A 21,868-nucleotide genomic window follows, 5' to 3' on the forward strand; every position below is an offset into this window, starting at 1 on the left:
GTATGCTATATCTAGGACTATGAGCCAATGCGTTCTTTTACTTTATCTCTTCAGCATTCAGATTACTTTGTCAAAATGTAATACCTATTTATTCACATTGTTTTGAATTAATCGTATATTATCTTGCAGTTTTGAAATTTCGATGATGAGATTGTATTTGTTTAGAATAACATTGTAGGATAGGTGTGAGAGACATGATCTGACCAGTTTGAACATAAAACATGTAGAATATTTGGACTGGATATGGTTGGTTTAAATAGGTATCACTATAAATTTTTGAAAATATTTATATCTAATTATTAGTGTACTGTTTCTTGGAGAGCATCCAAAAAGAAATATTTTGATACCACATTTGTGAAATTTGGATAAATATTTTTGGAAATATGGCAATCTGAATGGTCAGTGAACTGGTTGAAATCTTGCCTAATTAGGCCCAAATGAATAATTAGCCATATTTGTGATGTCATATCTTTGAAACTGAGGTTTCATGTTTAAATTACAAAAATTAATACTGCCCATGGGATGGTAGATGCCTATTTTTTATTCAGGTTCTTGAAAATAAAACTTTTTTCAGCAATTTATAAAAATAATTATGTAAAGCCTATTTTTTAACCATGCAGTCACACCTCCATCCAGCATGCTGCCCTTGTTATCTTATCTTTTACTTGTTTCAGTCATAAGACTGCAGCCATGCTGGGGCACCATCTTGAGGAATTTTATTGGAATGAATTGACCCTAGTACATTTTTTTAAAGCCTGGTACTTATGCTGTTGGATTCTTTTGTTGCTGTAACTGTTAAGTTACAGTGATGTAATCTCACCAACACCAGTTGTCAAGCAGTGGTGAGGGACAAACATGGACACAATGGCACATGCGTGCACACACACACACACACACACACACACACACACACACGTACACACACACACATGTACACATACACACGTACACACACACACACAACAGGCTTCTTTCAATTTCCACCTATCAAATCCATTCACAAAGCTTTGGTTGGCCCAAGGCTATAGTAGAACACACTTGCACAAAGTGCCATGCAGTGGGATTGAACCCAGAACCAAATGGTTGGGAAGCAAACTTCTCAAAGTTCTTACTACACTGCCATGCCTGCACCTTCATGTTCACTTACCTTTCATTTAGCACCTACGCAATCTCTTTACCCACACACCCTCACATACACCCACACAAGATGACCGAGACGATAGATATAAAGAAAGAAAACCACTGAGGAACATTCCTATCTTGGCGACAGACATACCTGTCGGTAATATGGTTCGAGAGCAATGTTTCTTTCAGACTGATTCCATCGATGATTCGATCAGTTGGTATTGGAATATTGGCAAAATCTAACACAGTGGAAAACAAATCCATCAAAGATCCCAACTGATGGGAAACCTGAAATGAGAGAGAAATAAAGTTGACAGCGTTAGAAACGAGAAGTATTGTTATAGATTTGATTGTACATTAGGAAAATGGAGCGGCTACAGTGGGAGCACGGGGCAGATTGATATTAATGAACAACTCATATTGGCTAGAAGAGTAAAAGGTTGTAATAGTGATGTGCAGTGGCTATACTGAAATAGAGAGGATTGGTCATGAGAATACGATGAAGCTAAACGCTTATGATACATACTTACACATGTATCTATCGATATATTCTTTTATTCTTTTACTAGTTTCGGTCATTTGACTGTTGCCATACTGGAGCACTGCCTTGAAGTGTTTTCTTAGCTGAACAGATCGAACCCGGGAGTTATCTTGTTTTTTTTTTTTTTTAAGCTTGGTACTTATTCTATCAGTCACTTTTGCTGAACTGCTAAGTTATGGGGATGTAAACACACCAACACTGGTTGTCAAGTGATGATGGGGGCACAAACACACACATACATACACACACACACATATGCATATATATGATAGTCTTCTTTCAGTTTCCGTCTACAACATCCACTCACAAGGCTTTGGTCAGCCTGAGGCTATAGTAGAAGACACTTGCCCAAGGTGCCACACTGTGAGACTGGATACTGTCTGTGAGAAAAACAGCACCATGACACATTTCACTCTGCCAAAATTTAGAAAAGACATGCTATACTGCTTGGCATTCACACCGGAAGCTCCAATATGAACATTTCAGAGTGTTTGGGTGTCACTCTGAGGACAGTGCAGAGGATTTGGAAAGAGTTGGATGAGTCTAATGGTGTTTACAAAGGTGCAGCTGCTCAGAAAACTCACTCTGATCATTTTGATGTGAAAAGAACTCCTGAATTTGTTGGTGTGATCCAGGCCATGTTTGACAACAATCCCACCAAGTCAATCAGGTCCAAAGCCAGGGATATGAGAGTGTCTGAGTTTCTTATCAGGCAGGCAGTGCATGAGGACATTCGATATTCCTCATCCAAGATGAGAAAGATCCAACTTTTATCTCAAGCCATCAAGGACAAGAGGAAAGATCATGCTATGAAGCCTTTGAATAAACTCAAGCATCCTCTCCAACGAACATGCTCTGGTTTTTCTCAGGCGACAAAAATTTCTGCCAGTATCAGATGGTGAACACAGAACAATCGTTAGCTTGCTGTGTCCCCGAAACATGTACTGAAAGTGATAAAAATCAAACATCCAGTCAACACCATGGAGTGATCACTAGTGATGGTGATGTTATGCTTCCATTCATCTTCCCACATGGCCTCAGACTCAATACAGAGAACTACATCAAGTGCCTGGAGGAGGTCTATGCTGCCCTGGGTCAAGAGGGTGGCTTCTGGCAGACCCTATGTCTGGCAACAGGACTCTGCACTATGCCACACAAGCAGGAGAACCCAGTCATGCGACCACATCACTCCTAAAATTTGGCCACCTAACTAACGAGACTGCAACCCCCTTGATTATTACGTGTGGGGCGCAGTTGAGCAAGAGACCAACAAAACTCCTTGTAACACCAAAGATGAACTGAAGGCAAGGATTATGGCAGCATTCACCAACTTAAGCAAGGTGACTGTCCAGAAGAGTTGCAGGAGATTCCAAAGTTGTCTGGAGAGCATGGTTGAAGCCAAAGGCAATTTTATTGAATAAATTTACTCTTTAGTATTTTAAGATACTTTTATGTAAATATGGTAAATATATCTGTTAAAATGGGATGTCAGTGTTATTTTCCTTTTTGCATAATTTAGATGACAATTTATTCACTGCACCCTGTATATAAAAATTCATCTTGATTTAGTGTCTGGTTTTCATGCTAGCATGGGTAAGATGGTTTGACTGGGGCTGGTAAGCCAGAGAGCCGCACCAGGCTCCAGTCTATATTGGTTTCTATGGCTGGATGCCCTTCCAAATGTCAACCACTCCACAGAGTCTACTGGGTGTTTTTTATGTGTCACTGGCACAAGTGTCTTTTACATGGCACCAACATGGGTGCCTTTCACATATCACAGGCCTGCACAGATGCAGGTGTGACTGAGTGGTAAGAAGTTTGTTTCCCAACCACATACTTCCAGGTTCAGTCCTTCAGTCCCACAGCATAGCACCTTAGGCAAGTGTTTTTTTACTAAAGCAACAGACCAAACAAAGCCTTTTGTATTTGGTAGTCGGAAACTGAAAGATCGTCGTGTGTGTGTGTGTGTGTGTGTGTGTGTGTGTGCGTGCGTGCGTGTGTGTGTGTGCGCATCTGACCATCCACTACCACTTGTGTTAGTTTGTTTACATTCCTGTAACTTAGTGGTTTGGCAAAAAGAATCTGAATAAGCACAAGACTTAAAAACAAAGTGGGGGGTTAAATGATGATGATTAATATGCAGAGGACAAGTCTGTAGGCACCACTGTTATGCAGTTGCTCAACCTACCACAAATACCATGCCATCTTAAAACAGAACACTTTAAATAATGTAGTTCAAGGTGGACTATTGCTTGAAGCTGAACAACAAACAAATTCAACAATGATATTTTCTTTGATCTGTCAATGGCTTAAAGTTACAGCGAACAATGGAAAAATTAGATTTTGCTATTATTGAGTGAAAAGTTCAATTTCAGCTAGAACAGAAACACATTTACAAATCTAATTATGCCAATATTTTGCAAACGCACAAAATTTTAAAGAAAATCAAAGAAAACTATAGAAAGTAGGGGGAAAAAATTACTGAAAGAAATTGCTTCATACTGCACTTTATACTTGTTTACAGGTATTCATTTGTTAATTTTATGTCTTTCTTTTTTTCATGCTAGCATGGGTTAGATCAATAGATCTTAACTGGGGTCCATATAATATTTTCATCATCATTTCAAAATCAACTTTCCTTGCTGGCATGGGTTGGATGGTTTGACAGGATCTGGCTAGGCAGAAGACTGCACCATCAGACTTCTGTATCTGTTTTGGCATGGTTTTTATGGCTGGATAGCCTTCCTAACACCAACCACTTAGCAGAGTGGACAGAGTGCTTTTTGCGTAGCACAAGCGCAGGTGAGGTCAGTTTTGTTGTAAAAATTTAACAACAATAAACTGGTTATATGTCTATAATCCACCCAAACATCTTTGTGTACAATTCCTAATAATATTTAATCATAAAAATATAAGAGGAGTATATAAACATCGAATGGCTATGCAGATCCTATATGCGGGTCCTACTCCCACTGAGTAAAATAGGAACCAAAGGGGTGCACAGGCAAAATGTGGTTGAGGTCAACTGGGTTACATGAATAAGTATTATTGAGGTATAGTTTTTATATCTTGATGCCCTTCTTGTTGCTAACTCATACCTGTTTTTTTAAGTAAGGGAGTTTTTGGTCTACTCATCATTAAAAGCACAGAGCTACCAAGAAATTTACTGAAGGGGAAATATCAACAAACATCAATCTTTTGTGGCAGTGGTGTTACGTGGCTTAGTGGTTAGGGTGTTGGGCTCATAATTGTAAGATTGTGGTTTCAATTCCGGGACCAGACAATGCATTGTGTTCTTGAGCAAAACACTTCATTCCACATTGCTCCAGTCCACTCAGCTAGCAAAAATGAGTAACACTGCGATGGACCAGCATCCCAGCCAGGTGGAGAGTATATATGCCATGAAACTAGGAAATTGATCTTTAGGTATCAGTATGACTAGAGAAGGTAACTTTACAACATTACCGATTATGGTACAATGATTCTTTTTGAAACAACATAGAATGAAAACACTTATACGCACCATACACACAAGTACGCATAACCAGCTTTCTGCATGACTACAATAGAAGACATTTGCCCAAGATGTCACACAATGGCACAGGCCCCAACACCACAAAGCCAAGCCTGCACTTTATGTCTGTAGAAATAATGATTTTCTAACAAAGTCACCAGAATTGAAATCTTGGGAGAAGATATAAGTAATTACTGGCTTCCATAAAATGCACCAATCCGACCGTGGCCAATGCCAGCCTCGCCTGGCACCAGTGCAGGTGGCATGTAAAAAGCACCCACTACACTCACGGAGTGGTTGGCGTTAGGAAGGGCATCCAGCTGTAGAAACGTTGCCAGATAAGACTGGAGCCTGGTACAGCCTTCTGGCTTCCCAGATCCCCGGTCGAACCGTCCAACCCATGCTAGCATGGAGAACGGACGTTAAACGATGATGATGATGATGATGACTAGTGTTTTTGACTGTTACTTATTTCATTGAATCCAAAAGAAAGAAGGGGCCAAAGTTGACACCTGCAGAATTTGAACTCGGAGACAAAAGGGCTGCAATTAAAATTCTATTCCCATAATATATTGAATTCTGGCAACTAAATCAATTATCCCTTTAACATTGAGATTACTCTGTCAAATGTAATGCTTATGTATTCATGTCATTTTGAAACTTTTAAACTGGTACTCTGTCAGTTAAGACAATGAGGGTTCCATCTGATCCAATCAATGGAATAGTCTGCTGCTCATGAAATTAACATGCATGTGGCTGAGCACTCCACAGACACATGTGTCGGTATCAGGAAGGACATCTACCTGTAGAATAATGCATCAAAAGTCTTGTCCAATTCATGCTAATATCAAAAGAACTTAAAAATGGCAATGTCAGTGGTAGTGTAAACAACAACATTGAGACTAATTGAGATTGGTTTTAAATTCTGACACAAATTCAGCAATTTTGGTGGACAGGGTAAGTTGATTACAACGACCCCTGTGCTCAGCTAGTATTCAATTTATTGACCCCTGCAAAAGGATAAAAGGCAAAGTTGATCTCAAGCGGAATTTGAACTCAGAATGTGAAAACAAATAAAATACCACTAAGCATTTTGCCTGGTGTGCTAACGTTTCTGCCAGCTTGCTACCTTAAGACTAATTAACTAATATCAATTATGATTAATTAATACTTACAACTCCAGCTGGAATTTTACCAGGCCACCATGCAACAGCAGGCTCTCTCATTCCACCTTCAAATGTTGTTTGTTTTCCACAGAGAAAAGGTCCATTACTACCTCCTGTACATAAAGACAAGTGCAGAAAAATTTTTTACGTTTTCGTTAGATTTTAATTTCGTTTTTGGATTTGGTTTGCAAGATGCTTTCTGTGAGTTCATGTGTTGAAGCATATTTTGTTGTGTCTTGGGAGAGTAATTCTCTTTTAGTACCTTATCATTTAACACACTCACCAGTAAAGTTTCACTCATGTGCTCATTTATTTTTCCTAAAATTTTTGTTGCATCTTGCAACCTTTTCAATAAAGTTGCAAGAAGCAAAGAAAATTTTAGGAAAAATGAATAAATGAGTGGAAACTTTACCAGTGAGTGTGTTAAATAATAAGGCACTAAAAGAGAATGACTCTCTAGACACAACAAAATTAGATTTTAATATTTTTATCAATACATTTGCTAAGTGAGATTGTCGATAACTCTTATCTACTATATTCTTTTACTTGTTTCAGTCATTTGACTGTGGCCATGCTGGAGCACCACCTTAAAGGGTATTTTAGTTGAGGAACTTGACCCTTGGACTTATTCTTTGCAAGCCTAGTACTTATTCTATTGGTCGGTTTTGCTGAACTGCTAAGTTACAGGGATGTAAACACACCAACATCAGTTGTCAAGCAATGGCAGGGGTACAAACACAAAGACACACATACCCATAAATATATACATATACAAATATATGATGGGCTTCTTTTAGTTTCTGTATACCAAATCCACTCACAAGGCTTTGGTCGGCCCAAAGCTATAGTAAAAGACACTTGTTCAATGTCCCATGCATGGGACTGAACCCAGAACCATTTGGTTAGGAAGCAAGCTTCTTACCACACAGCCATACCTGCACCTATACTTTACTTGTTTCACTTATTGTACTGTGCCCATGCTAAGGCACTGCCTCAGAGGGTTTTAGTCAAACAAATTGCCCCTCAATACTCCCTTTTAAGTCTCGTACTTAGTCTGTTGGTCTCTGTTGGTCACAAGCAAACCAACAGCAGTTGTCAAGCAGTGGGAACAAAGACACACACCACACACACACCATCATCATCATCCCCATCATCATTTAATATTGATTTTTCCATGCTGGCATGTGTGTGTGTGTGTGTTGTGTGTGTGTGTGTTGTGCTACCACATAGTTTCCATCCAAATTTACTCATAAGTCATTTGTCAATCTGTGTTTATAGCAGAAGAACTTGCCCAAGGTTATGTGCAGTGGTACTGAACCCTGAAACCATGTGGTTGCAAAGAAAACTTCTTAACCATATGGTTTCATGTTTCTAACAAAAAAATTAAAAATAAAAGGTGGGGGGGGCTTATTTGCAAAGAGAGCACTATCATCATCATCATCAGCAGCAGCAGCAGCATCTGAGGAAGGTAGAGTCTATGATTTAACATAAATAAACTGAAGATTAACATCATCATCGTTTAATGTCCACTTTTACATGCCTGCATGGGTCAGTCAGAATTTGATAAGGCAGATTTTCTTAAGTTGGATGCCCATCCTGTAGCTAGCCCTTACCCATTTCCAAACAAGGTGATATTTTTAACAGAAGCTAGATGTGTCTTTGACAGAAAGCTAGAAACAAACAACCTCACTTGTATCCACACTCACACACATGTGCTGGCATGGCTGTGTGGGGCAAGCAGTTTGCCTCCCAACCAGATGGTTTTGAGTTCAGTCCCACTGTGTAGCACCTTGGTGTCTTCTGCTATAGTTTTGGGCCAACCATAGCCTTGTCAGTGAACTTGGTCGACAGAAACTCCATCGAGTAAATATGTGTACATGAAAGTACCTGTGCCTCCTAAGATAGGATGGAAGTATATACACAAGCACAAGTATGCACGTGTGTGTGTGTATTTATGACAGGATTCTATCAGCTTCTGTCAACCAAATCCACCCACAGGGCTTTGTTCAGCCAAGGGATATAGAAGACACTTGTGTCTATGGTGCCATGCAATGGGACTGAACTCAAGACCACATGGGTTAGGAAGTAAGTTTCTTAACCACACAGCCAGGCCTACCCCTATACTTTTAATAGATTGTCTGTAATCTATCAAATGAAAAAAAAAATCATGCTTTGTTACTTACCATGAGATTTTGCATAGGTGGCAGCACCATTATCAGAGGAGAAAAATACAAATGTGTCTTTAGCTAAGTTGAATTTGGATAAAGTTTTCAAGATACGTCCAACACCATAATCAAGTTCTTTAACAGCATCTCCATAGCTGCAAATAAGTCCAAGGAGAAGAATGAGTAGGAGATGAAGAAGCAGGAGAAGAAGAAGATGCAAGAAGAGAAGAAGAAATGAGTAAAAGAGAAGAGAATATATTTCTTTACTGCTCATAAGGGGCTAAACATAGAGGGGACAAACAAGGACAGACAAAGGGATTAAGTCGATTACATCGACCCCAGTGCAAAACTGGTACTTTATTTATTGACCCCAAAAGGATGAAAGGCAAAGTTGACCTCGGCGGAATTTGAACTCAGAACATAATGACAGACGAAATACCGCTAAGCATTTCGCCCTGCATGCTAATGTTTCTGCCAGCTCGCCAGAGATGAGAATAGCAAGAATAGCAATTAAATTATTTTCTAAGCTTTTAGTTAGGAGAAGGAAAAGTACCCTATCTGGCCAGAATGTTTGCAACAGAGTAGATTCCATGAAAGGTACCCAGGTTGCCAAGTGGTGGCATTATATCAGGCATTCAAATAGGCCATAGTGGGATTTGAACTCACAACACAAAGAAAACCAGAGCAAATACTGCTTAGCATTCAGTCTGATGCCATTAGTACTTTTTAACAATTCTAAGAGAACAAAAGGCAAGGTTAAGCATTGGAAGGATTTGATCTCAGACTGTAAAGAATTGAAACAAACACTGTGAGACACTCCTAATTCATTGCTTGTTAATATCTTTTGAGCAGGTAGAAAGAATAATCTTTTAAATAGAACATTATCTTTTCATCTGAACTGGAATGTTAACATGTCATGAGTGATGTATCCAGAAAACGTATCTGTTGTGCATTCATTAACAGTTAGATCTGAACAGTGGAATTGAAGAATAAAGTCTGAGGCCAAGAAATAACAACAAAAACTACCATAAACTCACAACCCACTGAATTAGCAATGCAAAATCTTATTTTGTTAGTCATTTTGTATAGAAATTTCATTTTAGTTCCAGATAAGTAATGATGGTTTATTTTACAAAATTTTCTGTTATTTACCCTTTTAAACTTTTACTTGTCTCAGTCATTTGACTGTGGCCATGCTGGAGCACCGCTTTTCGTTGAGCAAATCGACCCCAGGACTTATTCTTTGTAAGCCCAGTACTTATTCTCTTGGTCTCTTTTGCCAAACTGCTAAATGACGGGGATGTAAACACCAGCATCAGTTGTCAAGTAATGCTAGGGGGACAAACAGAGACACAAAAACATACACACACACACTTATATATATATATATATATATATATACGGCAGGCTTCTTTGAGTTTCTGTCTACCAAATCCACTCACAAGGCTTTGGTTGGTCAAAGGCTATAGTAGAAGACACTTGCCCAAGATGCCATGTAGTGGGACTGAACCTGGAACCATGTGGTTGGTAAGCAAGTTACTTACCACACAGCCACTCCTGTGCCTATCAAAAGTAACTGAAACAAAACCACCATATTTCAACAGAAATTTGGTAACAAAAGGGTTAAGCAAAAGCTCAGCTATTTCAGCTGATTGCTCTCATTGTCTGTATTTCAGTTAGCAGGACAGAACCCAAAGTCTTTCAAGTTCTTGCATTCAACAATGAAGATGAAAGAAAAACAATTAAAGTAATGTTGGTCTAAAATTTTGACACAATGCTAGCAATTTCAGGGAGTGGTGGAAAGTTGATTACATTGACCCCAGTGTTCAATTGTTACTTATGTTATCAAGCCCGAAAGGATGGAAGGCAAAGTCGACCTTGGCAGTATTTAAAGCTGACACTGAATTAGCTTCGCTGACTGATAGGTGACGGTTGTTTCGAGAAAGCGTGGGTTAAGATTATGTGCCTTCGTTGGTCAGTTAAAGTTGAGACAGTGTCACATGACAACTTGCTGGGGCTGCCAGCTGGAGACTAGCAGCAGGTATTTAAAGGGAAAAAATTTGACAATTCAGTCAGTCGCCCACTGACACTTGTTGATGCTACACCGAAGAGGCCAGGGAACAGAAGAAAGAAGACATGCACCCAACACCAGAGCTGAAGTCACCTCCGAAAGGAAGGGGCTCCACCACGTCAAAACGGTAGAGGAGTAGGGGCCGAAACCAGATGTGGTTCCTTTTGATGATGTCTTGAGCTAACTGGATCCTATAAAGGAGTTGTTGTGGTAGCAAACCACGAAACACAGTTGTAATTCCTCAGACAGATGAAATGCCGCTAAGCATTTTGCCTGGTATGCAAACGATTCTGCTGGTTCACCATTTTATATTTAAGTAATTTAAAAAAAAACTGTGACAATCACAAATTAACTTACATTCCACGACGACTGGTTCCAAGAAACTGGGGAGAAGCATAAACAGGAGTGTGTGTAGCATCTACAGCCCAGTATAAGAAAAATGGTAGCTGTTTCTTGGCTTGTGTTTCAATAAATCTTTCTGCTTCCTATCATAGGAAGAAATCAAAAGTGGAAAACATGGAAGATTGTGAATGACAATAAACTCAAGGTAAAAACACACAATTTCTTAGAAAGATTAAAAGTTGAAGGATATAAAATCTTTAAAATGGATATAAAATTCTAAATCCTAATTACCTCAATATAGATCTGAGTCAGATTTGATTCACCAGTTTTCCTATTTATTTTGAAATCTTCATAATATCTGAAAATAAACAATATATACTGTATACAGTTTTATACAAAGTCATTAATAGATCTAAAGAACCACTGACAAAATTTCAGGAAAAAAAAAAAAAATTCGATGATTAATTTTCAATTCCATACTATTAGTAGTATAGACCTAGTTTGCAATCAATAACTAGTTAGCTATAGCTAATTTAGAGCAATAATTGGTCAGCTATAGTTAATTTACCATGAGAATCATCGACATTGTTTGCCTTCACTAAGCAATGCTCACAACTGCTACAAGCTTATTCAACTGAAATGAAAACTTAATCGTGGCAATTTTTAATTAGAATTGGTTCTCCCATTGTTCATAAATAGTTTTCATTTTTTTTTTTTTTGTGTATTTCTTAATTTAGATTTTGCTTCTCTCAGAAATAACTAAGATACCATAAGACTGCACAAGAAAATTATTTATTTGATGTCTGACATTTCCAATAAGAAACAAACAAATAAATTCTGGGGAAGAATTTAAATAATTACTCACAACATAATGGGATACAGTAACTTTCAATTTTATATGTATTTTTTTGTTATTATTATTCCATTGTTAGAGAAGCTTGTATTCACTGAGTTTAGATTTAGTATGTTTCATTAGATAACTGGACATTACATTGATGACTTCAGATAGGTTTATCCATTATTTCCTATATATAAATTGTGTTAGTGCCACATAAAAAGTACGTGATAGTGCCATTTGAAAAGTACATGTGCTGGCTCTATGTGAAAGGCACCTGTGCTGGTACCATGCGAAGGGTACCAGTGCTGGCACTATTAAAGGCACCTGTATTGGTGCTATGTGAAAGGCACCCATGCTAATACCACATGCTAGCACTCATATTGGTTCCATGTGAAAAACACCCATGCTGGCACCATGTGAAAGTGTCCCATGCCAGTGCTATGTGAAAGGCACCTGTGCCAGTGTCACATTAAAGGCACCCGTGCTGACACCACGTGAAAGGCACCAGTGCCAGTGCCACATGAAAGGCACCTGTGCCAGTGTCACATGAAAGGTATCAATGCTGGTGTCATGTGAAGGGTACCTGTGCTGGCACCACGTGTGGATTTTCATAAACAACAATACCAAAGCTTGACGTGTTACTATGGAAACAGGCACCTATATGTCTGTGGCTTTTGATTAGCTAAAATTGTCCAGAATTTGCAAACTTTAAAAGCTATTAAATGCTTATTTATTAATCTATCATGAAAATGAACTTCATGCCAATAATTAGCATACAAAACCACATCAATACATCAAATTTGAAATCAACTGGAACAAAATTGAAGAAATTGAAAAGTGGAAGCCAAACTGAAAAGATCTACATACACTTCTGATAGGGCCTTCTATGAACAACAGTTGAGAGAAGAGATAGAAATCTGACTAATATGAACTAAGTTCTTCCCAGAAGTAAAAAATGGGTTTGTATAAACATCGAACTATCTAGAAAAAGCAAAATAACAGAAGCATCAAAAACAATTCAAAAACCAACAAAATTTGGGAGAGGAAGACATTTCCTTGGGGAAGGAGGGACACTGAAGCAGAGGTGAACAAGCAAGGATACAATTGTAAAGAAGCCCAGAGTTAGTGAAAAGGTAGCCCAGAATACTACAATGACAATGATGGTGGTTGTAGAGGTGGTAATGGTGATTGTTGTTGATAATGTCTATATTATCCAAAGTACTCTTTGTTCTTTTAGATCAGGGATCCCCAAACTTTTTAAACCATCAACCTCTTCATGGAATCCTTGACACCTCATTGACCCCCAGGCATGTACAAGAAAATAAATAAATAATAATTAAGTAGATATGCATTTATTGACCCCTTGAATAGCCCCATTGACCTCCAGGGGTTGATATCGGTCACTTTGGAGAGCCCTGTTTTAGATGGTAGAGTAAAAAATGTCTGACAGAGATTATGTTACTATTTCTAGCAGGTCAAGCAACCATGTAAATCTGTGAATATCAGCAATTTTTTTACCTGTGGACCCCTTTAATTCTTATTTTAGTCTACTGGACCCACATAGTCATTTGAAGGTTAAAAAAAAATCACATCATATTTTTATAATATTATTAGGAATACACCAGTATGACCTCAGCCCTGGCTGAAACCAGTAAAATATAAAAGATAAAATTATATTTTAAAAAATGTTAAAATATTTGTGTATTGGAGAAGTATAACTAATTCATTGCAGATAAATTCTAAAGAACAAAATCTGATATGGACCCTGACTGAGAACCACTGATGTAGATGCTCCTTTGGTGGCACACTGGTGATGATGATGATGATGATGATGATGAATCTAATGATATTAATGTAATAGTGATGACAATGGCAATTGCTGCTGTTGCTGCTGCTGCTGCTGATGGTACAAAGAAACAAACTGCCTTGCCAAGTAATCACAAATGATTGTCAGACAGAAAAAAAAAGGAGATAAAGAAAGAAAGATAGAGAGACAGTAAGTTGCTGGTTTAATGATAAATGTTAAAGATAAGATGATGTGAAAAGCTACCAATTCTGCATCATTGCTCTTCACATAGAAATGCCAAACATTTAAGGAAGTCGATGATTAAGATAAAAATAATAATACATCATTTAGATGCAGGCGTGGCTGTGTGGTAAGAAGTTTGCTTTTCGACCACATGGTTCCAGGTTTAGTCCCACTGTGTGGCACCTTAGGCAAGTGTCTTCTGCTATTATCTTTTTTATTTATGCGCCCTTTTCAAGCCTAGCCAGGCTCATGGGCCCGGTTCCCGTGGCCTATGTGTTCCCCTCAGCTGGACAGGACGCCAGGAAGAAAAAGTGAGAGAAAGTTGGGGCGAAAGAGTACAACAGGGGTCGCCATCCACCCCTGCCAGAGCATCGTGGAGCTTTAGGTGTTTTTGCTCAATAAACACACACAACGTCCTGGAATCGAAACCACGATCCTCCGACCGCGAGTCCACTGCCTTAACCACTGGGCCATTGCGCCTCCACGTCTTCTGCTATAGCCTGAAGGTAATCCAAGCCTGGTGAGTGAATTTGGTAGATGGAAACTGAAAGAAGCCCGTCGCATAGATATATGTGTGTGTTTTTCTTCACAATTTCCTGACGACCGGTGTTCATTTGTTTAGCCAAAGAACCCAATAGAAAAAACAGTCCTGGGGTCGATTCATTTGACAAAAGCCTTTCAAGGCAGTGCCCCAGCATGGCCACAGTCAGACTGAACAGGTAAAAGGTAGTTATGTTAAGGATGTACCTCCACCAAAAGTGATCTTTGATGACGAAGAGAACCAACGACAGTTAGTGTTTGTTTAAAACATAAAAACAAGAAGCAAAGCAGATAACTCCTATAATATCAGTCGATTAAAATTATGAAACTATAGATTATACAGACTTGAGTAGATCTGGTCTTTAAAACCAAATAGTGAAAGTTATGGATGTGTTTCAGTCTTATTAAACCTCCTTAGTTAATCAAACCGGTACTTATTTGAACAGTGAATTGTGAAGTAGGAAAGCAATTAAACTGTCCAGTTGGTATGTTTTAATTACTATAAAGAAAAGGGTCTCTGAATGGTCTCTCCATATGCTAGAAATAATAACCAAATCTCCTTCAAATCATGATCTATCATTTCAGAAAAGGACACATTGGATAACATGATCCTACACACACTGTACCTAAAAAATAAAACAACACAGGATGGTCACAGCGACTGGATTAAAGCCTGGGGCTAAACAACAACAACAGCAATAGTAAAATGTCCATTTTCAGCCATTCCATTGTGCACGTAATTTCCACTTCATACCAAATGTAAGATTTCCACTTCATACCAAATGTAAGATTATATTAGAATACATATATTTGAATAAATTTACCTTCCAGTCATATTCCAGTCTCGATAAACAGGAATATTTGGTGTCTTTATGTTATCATAAGGACCAAAATGGCAGTTAGGGGAGCCAAACCATTCTTGAAAGCCATGTCTTAGTGGATGGTATTTTTCTTGATGACCCAGGTGCCTAAAAGATTAAAATGTAATGATTCATTTTTGGAGCAGTAGATCTTGAAGCAAATAAAGTTATAAATAATAACATGTAAAAATTGGGTTAAAAAACCTGTGCTAATGGAGTAAATAATGTAGTTCTTAGAGCCATTTGGCATCTATTTCTAGCATGTGGCAATACTCAGTGACCTTATTATAATTATATATTTTGCGTATGTATCTTGTTATCTCCCCTACTTTCCTTCCTGTGTTTGACCCTTCTGTCCGGCACTAGGCGCCATGATAGATCGTTAGCCACTACACACATTTTTTCTCTCTTTGTTTTTTCTGTGTCCCTTTCTGTAGAAGAGCCTAGGCTCGAAACGTAAAAGACTTTTTCTATTCCTGAGTGTTATACTAATACATCTGTTTGTTTTGTACACCACCTGTCTTCATCTTTTGTTTTTTTCATAAACTCTCCCTATATATATATTTATACATACATATATATATATATATATAGCTCAAACTTACAGAAAAACAAAAGACAAGGACAGGTGTAGGAACAACAAGCAAGTGTATTAGTTTAACACTCAGGGAGAATGGAAAACTCTTTTACGTTTCGAGTCTGCACTCTTCAACTGAAAGGAATAAGAGGCAAAAAGTGGAGAGAGAGAATGAAAAAAGACGGAGAGAGAAAAACTGTGTAGAGTCCAGCGGTTCAACTTGGAATGACACACAAGGAGAAAGAGGGACAGATAGATGTGTGCATCTTTGTGTCTGTGTCTCCCCCCCCACCCCTTCATTGCTCGACAACTGATGTTGGTGCGTTTATGTCCCCATAACTTAGTGATTCGGCAAAAGAGACCAATAGAATAAGTATCAAGCCTACAATGAATAAGTCTTGTGGTCAATTTCATTGACTAAAAGGTGGTGCTCGAGCATGGCCACAGTCAAATGGCAAACAAGTAAAAGAGTAAAAGAATTAAAGAGTATACCATTTGCCAATAATTTTGCTTTGGTAGCCTTTCTTTTCAAGAAGTTCAGACAATAAGATCTCATGGTCAGAAATGCCCCCTACAATAATTTGGGGTGTATAACCTGAAAAGTTGAAAATACACATTGGTTAGTCAGATGGAGATGTGTTCCCTGTATAATCTTGTAATAATTTTGCTTGTCATTGTATTATTTAGTGTATCAGTAATGCTTTCACATGGTTAGAGAAAAAGAGGGAGGGAGAAGTTTCCATGATGAGAGGTAGAGGGAATGTAATTGTAACCCTTTCACGTGATTAGTTGAAGGGAATGAGAAGAAAAAGAAGATAAAGTGAAGAGTGAGACAGAAAGAGGGAGAGAGAAGCATCCATGATGTGAAGTAGGGGGAACATATTTATTATGTAGTTAAAAATGTTAGTTGAAGGTAGAGGAGGAGAGTTGAAAATATAATTTTAGCAGAGGGGTGATGTTCTGATGGTGAGGTTAAAGAAAGACAAAGATAGGAGGAGAGAGGGATGTTGGTGGTGGTGGTGATTGGATTGTGAAAAGTGTATCTTTCTTTTTTTAACTGAACTAAGTTTTTTATATCACCCATCACTTAACACACGTGCATAAGTGCAATTCTGTGAAATATTCACATTTATTTACGTGGCAATTTAACTAAAGGTTGTATCATATGCAATTTAACTAAAAGTTGTATTATATGTACTGGATATTTTATTTTTGTTTAAGGGAAAAATGGAAAAATAAGAGTGAATAATTATTTTATGAGTGCTGTGTATTAAGTCTACAAAATTGTGCATAATGTATATAACGTGAATATATTAAGTAATCATTCTATTTCAATTTCTTTCACTTTTCAATGAGTAGCAGATGAGCGACCACCTTTCCATACATACACAACAGGCTACGCTTCCAGGTTTTTTGGGTAAAGTTTTCAGAAATAATCCAATAGGTATACCATTAATTCCGTGAAATATTCAAAGGTCCCACTAGTAAGTATAAAGAGTGTGAAAATAAATGTACTTCATGATACTAAACATTGAATAACTCTGAGTAAATGAGTAGATACTTACCATTACGAGCATGTGCATTAGTGGTATAGAATCCATTTCTGATAGGAAGACGTCCTGTGAGCAAGGCAGCTCGAGCTAGAGAGAAGAAAAAGAGAAGAGAGAGAGAGAAACATCATCATCATCATCGTTTAATGTCCGTTTTCCATGCTAGCATGGGTTGGATGGTTCAACCGGGGTCTGGGAAGCCAGGTGGCTGCACCAGGCTCCAGTCTGATCTGGCAGTATTTCTACAGCTGGATGCCCTTTCTAACGCCAACCACTCCATGAGTGTAGTGGGTGCTTTTTATGTGCCCCCAGCACAGATGCCAGGGGAGGCTGGCAGCGGCCACGATTAGTTGGTGCTTTTTATGTGTCACCGGCACAGAAGCCAGTCAACATGAATTTATTTTAATCCTGAAACTGTATTTTAATGTTAGCAACTGTATTTTAATACAGGCTACATATATTAGTCTGAAATTTTGGCAACAGGTCAGCAGTTTTGGGGGAGGGGATAAGTTGATTTCATCAACCCCAGTGCTCAACTGGTACTCATTTTCTCGACCCTGAAAGGATGATCTCAGCAGAATTCGAACTCAGAACAAAAAGATAGATGAAATGCTGTTAAGCATTTTGGCCAGCATGCTAGTGATTCCACCAACTCACCGCCCTCAGAATGCATATAATATTAATGCTGGTTGGTACATAGTTCCATGTTTATATATCAATATCTCTTTAACACATCAGACGTTTCTTTTTCTTTTCATTTTCGCAACCATGTACTTCTGAATTCAGACCAATGGAGTAAGTACAAGGCTTGAAAAAAGAAAGCATAATTATGGGGAATGAATTTGTTTAAAACCCAGCACGGCTGCAGTCCAATAACTGAAACAAGTAAAAGATAAAAGATAGTAAAGATCTAAAAAAAGCAAGGAAAAGATGCATTATGGAGAATCAAATTTGTTTACTTACAAGGAGAACACAATGGGTTGGCTGAATAAAAGTCTGTCAGCAGCATTCCCTGTGAAGCCATTTCATCAAGGTTGGGGGTCTCTTTGTTGGGCTCCCCCAAAATTCCTAAGTCTCCCCAACCCATCTGGAAATAAAAAAAGAAAAGTAATGCATGATATTGAAGGGGAATTGTTTAAAGGATTGGCTTATCTGGGGTATTATCATTTAATGTCCATTTTCCATGCTGGCATGGGCTGGATGGTTCGACAGGAGCTGGCAAGATCAGGAGTCATACCAGGCTCCATTGTCTGTTCTGGTATGGTTTCTACAGTTGGATGCCTTTCTGAATGCCAATCACTTTACAGGGTATACTGGGTGCTTTTTACAATGCACCTGCACTGATGCCTTTTATGAAGCACCAGCATTGACAGGATCACCGAGTAACTTTCAAAACAAAGTTCCCTCAGCTCGGAGGAGGGAATAGCAGTGAGGGAAGGGTGGCTTTATGCCAATTGATTAAAGATCAGGGGTATAGAGGGACAGGGGTAGGTATCCTGCAGCATAATAGGAAAAAAAAGATTGCTTTCCTTCAGTGTTGTAGTTGTTTAGCCAGCAAGTCAGTCATCCCCGACTGAGCAGATCTACCAAAAGCATTCCATCTACGACCATATAGTCTTTTGTGGAGGCACATGGCCTAGTGGTTAGAGCAGTGGACTTGCGGTCGAGGGATCGTGTGTTCGAATCTCAGACCGGGCGATGTGTGTGTTTATGAGTGAAAAAAAAAAGCTCCACGCAGCTCTGGCAGAAGGTAATGGCGAACTTCTGCTGACTCTTTTGCCACAACTTTCTCTCACTCTTTCTTCCTGCATCTTGCATCTCACCTTTGACGGACTGGCGTCCAGGTGGGGAACCTATACGCCAAGGAAACCAGGAAACTGGCCCTTCTGAGCCAAGCATGGGCTCGCGAAGGAACAAATAAACAAACACAGTTTTTTCATTTTTTATGGTATAGTGTATATAAGACTACATTATCCAAAAAGTCTAATATATCAAAAACGTCCTTATGTCCAATTTTTTCCCAAACCAAGAGTATGTTTGGGAAGAAATTTGACTTATTTCAAGTGGAAAAATTGATCATGTACAGGTTAACACATCGGTTTGAGATTTTGTTGAGTATTCGGAGTAATTTGCATATAGCCATACTTCAAAGTATACTGATGAAATAATTTCAAAGCAGGACTGCTAATAGAACATTTATACAGTGCTCCCACTGTTTATCGCGATGAGTTGCTCTAGCCAACCACGACTATTTATAGCTAGATAGATTAAATTAGCAAGAACTATGCATTTTGTTCATGTTAAATGTATTGTCAATGACGTGGTCTGCACCTTTGACATTTTAGCTAGGATGTTGCCACTAATGACATGACTCTTGAAAGAACAGGAACACCATTCATTAAAGTTAACTTTGTCTGTCTGTCAGTCTGTCTATTTACATAATGCATATATGATGATGTTGTTGAGTGGTAAAGAAGTTTGCTTCTCAACCCTGTGGTCTAGGGACCAGTCCCACTGCAGGCCATTTAGACATCTTCTATTTTAGCCCAAGCCAACCAAAAACCTTCTGAGTGGATTTTGAAGATAGAAAGTGAAAAGAAGGCTCTCATATCTATATATGTGTGTGTGAATATATATACGTATACACACACACACATCCTTTAAGTTCGTTTACGGGAAATGTTTTGAATATGCATTTAAAAGTTATTTCATTATACCAGCTACAGCCTAATGATGCCAACAGGCAATACAAATTTTGGGGGAGTCGCACCAAGCTGTACCAATATAATGTAGGATAAATATAGTAATAACAATAATAATGCTTGATAGATATAGAAAAATTTACCGTAAATCCTCAAGTATAATCCGCATTTTTTTCCCCAAAATTTAAAGGTTAAAATCCCTAGTGCATACTATATACGAGGTTAAAAATGAAAAATACTTTCTAAGCAATGTCCGAGTCTCTATTTGCTTTCCGGCAATGTTTATTCAGACGCATTTCGTGATGTTGGGTGCGAAAATACCTTAAGCTAAGCAGGAAAGCAATGAAGTCATAAAAGAATCATCCATAACTTGCAGTAAGCAACATATATTAAAATAAAAGTATTCAGAACAAAGAATAACATGTAACAAAAACAATTTGCAAACATATTTACGAGGGGCGTTCAATAAGTAATGCCCCTGACCCACTTGCAGTTGTTTGATCTAGCTGAAATTTTGCATGTGCACTTATTTGTACCTCTATAGATTAAGTGGCGAATTACAGCTCTGAACTAATTGTGGTGTCTGATTTACAGGTGTTTGAACTGAGTCAAGTGTGAAATGGAGCCTGTTGAGTGTCGAGCAGTGATCTGGTTTTTGTATTTGAAAGGACGCACACCACGGGAGACTTTTGATGAAATGAAAGTAACTTATGGTGATGATGCCCCATCATATGACCTTGTAAAACGCTGGCATTGTGAATTCAAACATAGTCGGAACTCTGTGGAAACAGCTCCCAGATCTGGTCGCCCCCTTCTGCCGTTGATGAGACGTCTGTCCGTCAAGTTGAGGCTGCCATTTTGGAAGGTCAACGCATAACTATTCACCAAATAGACCATGAGGTCAAGATTAGTACCGGGTCTGTGGAAACTATCATTCATGACCATTTGCATATGCAAAAGGTGTCTGCCAGATGGATTTCCAGGTTGCTCACACCTTTCCAGAAGCAAGAACGCGTTGAGTGCTCGAGGATGAATTTGGAGATGTGCCAAGAAGATGAGTCAAAATTTTTCAAAAGACTGATCACACAGGATAAAACCTGGGTCCATCACTACGATCCATAGACCAAAGCCCAGTCAATGCAGTGAAAGCACTGTGACTCACCTCCTCCAAAGAAGGCAAGAGTGCAGCCCTCCGCTGACAAGGTTATGCTCACAGTCTTCTGGGACCAGGACGGAGTAGTCATGACAGATTTCCTGGCAAAGGGTACCACAATTACAGGAGCCTATTATGCTTCACTTTTGAGGAAATTAAGAGAAGCTATCAAAATCAAGAGGCGGGGCAAGATTAGCAAAGCATCCTCCTCCTGCAGGACAACGCTCCGGTCCACAACTCGCGTGTCGCCAGATCAGAAGCACAGGCGTGCAGCTATGAACTCCTCCCCTTGCACCCTCTGATTTTCACCTCTTCCCAGCCATGAAGTTGATTTTGAAAGGAAAGCGTTTCCCAGATGATGCAGCCGTGATTTCTGAAGTCACGTCGTGGTTGGAGGACCAAGCTGGGGTCTTCTACAAAAACGGTCTCCAGAGCTGTATCAAACGATGGGAGAAATGCATAACTCTGGGTAGTTCCTATGTAGGAAAAGACTAATAACTGTGCCAAGTGTCGTTGTTCTACTGCTATGGGAAGTGGGTCAGGGGCATTACTTATTGAACGCCCCTTGTACATTCCCATATAACAGTTAAGAACATCACCATTATTGTATTACACTTGCGCGGAAGCGTTTATCCGACGAGGTGCTGCTGGCTAAATTACGCATGACTCAAGTTAGAGAAGGGGTGCGTATTATA

The 21,868-nt window shown here is 38.8% G+C and overlaps 1 protein-coding gene across 1 annotated transcript in view; it reads right to left on the reverse strand.

Moving 5' to 3' along the window:
• Positions 1-21,868, reverse strand: part of LOC115215877 (N-acetylgalactosamine-6-sulfatase-like) — a 40,144-nt gene that overhangs the window by 14,321 nt on the left and 3,955 nt on the right. Inside the window, exons 2-10 of the mRNA XM_029785221.2 lie at positions 18,282-18,405; positions 17,334-17,408; positions 16,261-16,363; positions 15,156-15,299; positions 11,216-11,282; positions 10,940-11,067; positions 8,530-8,666; positions 6,356-6,459; positions 1,277-1,413 (exon numbers count right to left, since the gene is read on the reverse strand). Coding sequence (XP_029641081.1) covers positions 1,277-1,413; positions 6,356-6,459; positions 8,530-8,666; positions 10,940-11,067; positions 11,216-11,282; positions 15,156-15,299; positions 16,261-16,363; positions 17,334-17,408; positions 18,282-18,405 — 1,019 coding nt within the window. The remainder of the gene's footprint in view (positions 1-1,276; positions 1,414-6,355; positions 6,460-8,529; positions 8,667-10,939; positions 11,068-11,215; positions 11,283-15,155; positions 15,300-16,260; positions 16,364-17,333; positions 17,409-18,281; positions 18,406-21,868) is intronic.

The sequence above is a fragment of the Octopus sinensis genome, linkage group LG9, assembly GCF_006345805.1.
Source record: "Octopus sinensis linkage group LG9, ASM634580v1, whole genome shotgun sequence".
Lineage (NCBI taxonomy): Eukaryota > Metazoa > Mollusca > Cephalopoda > Octopoda > Octopodidae > Octopus > Octopus sinensis.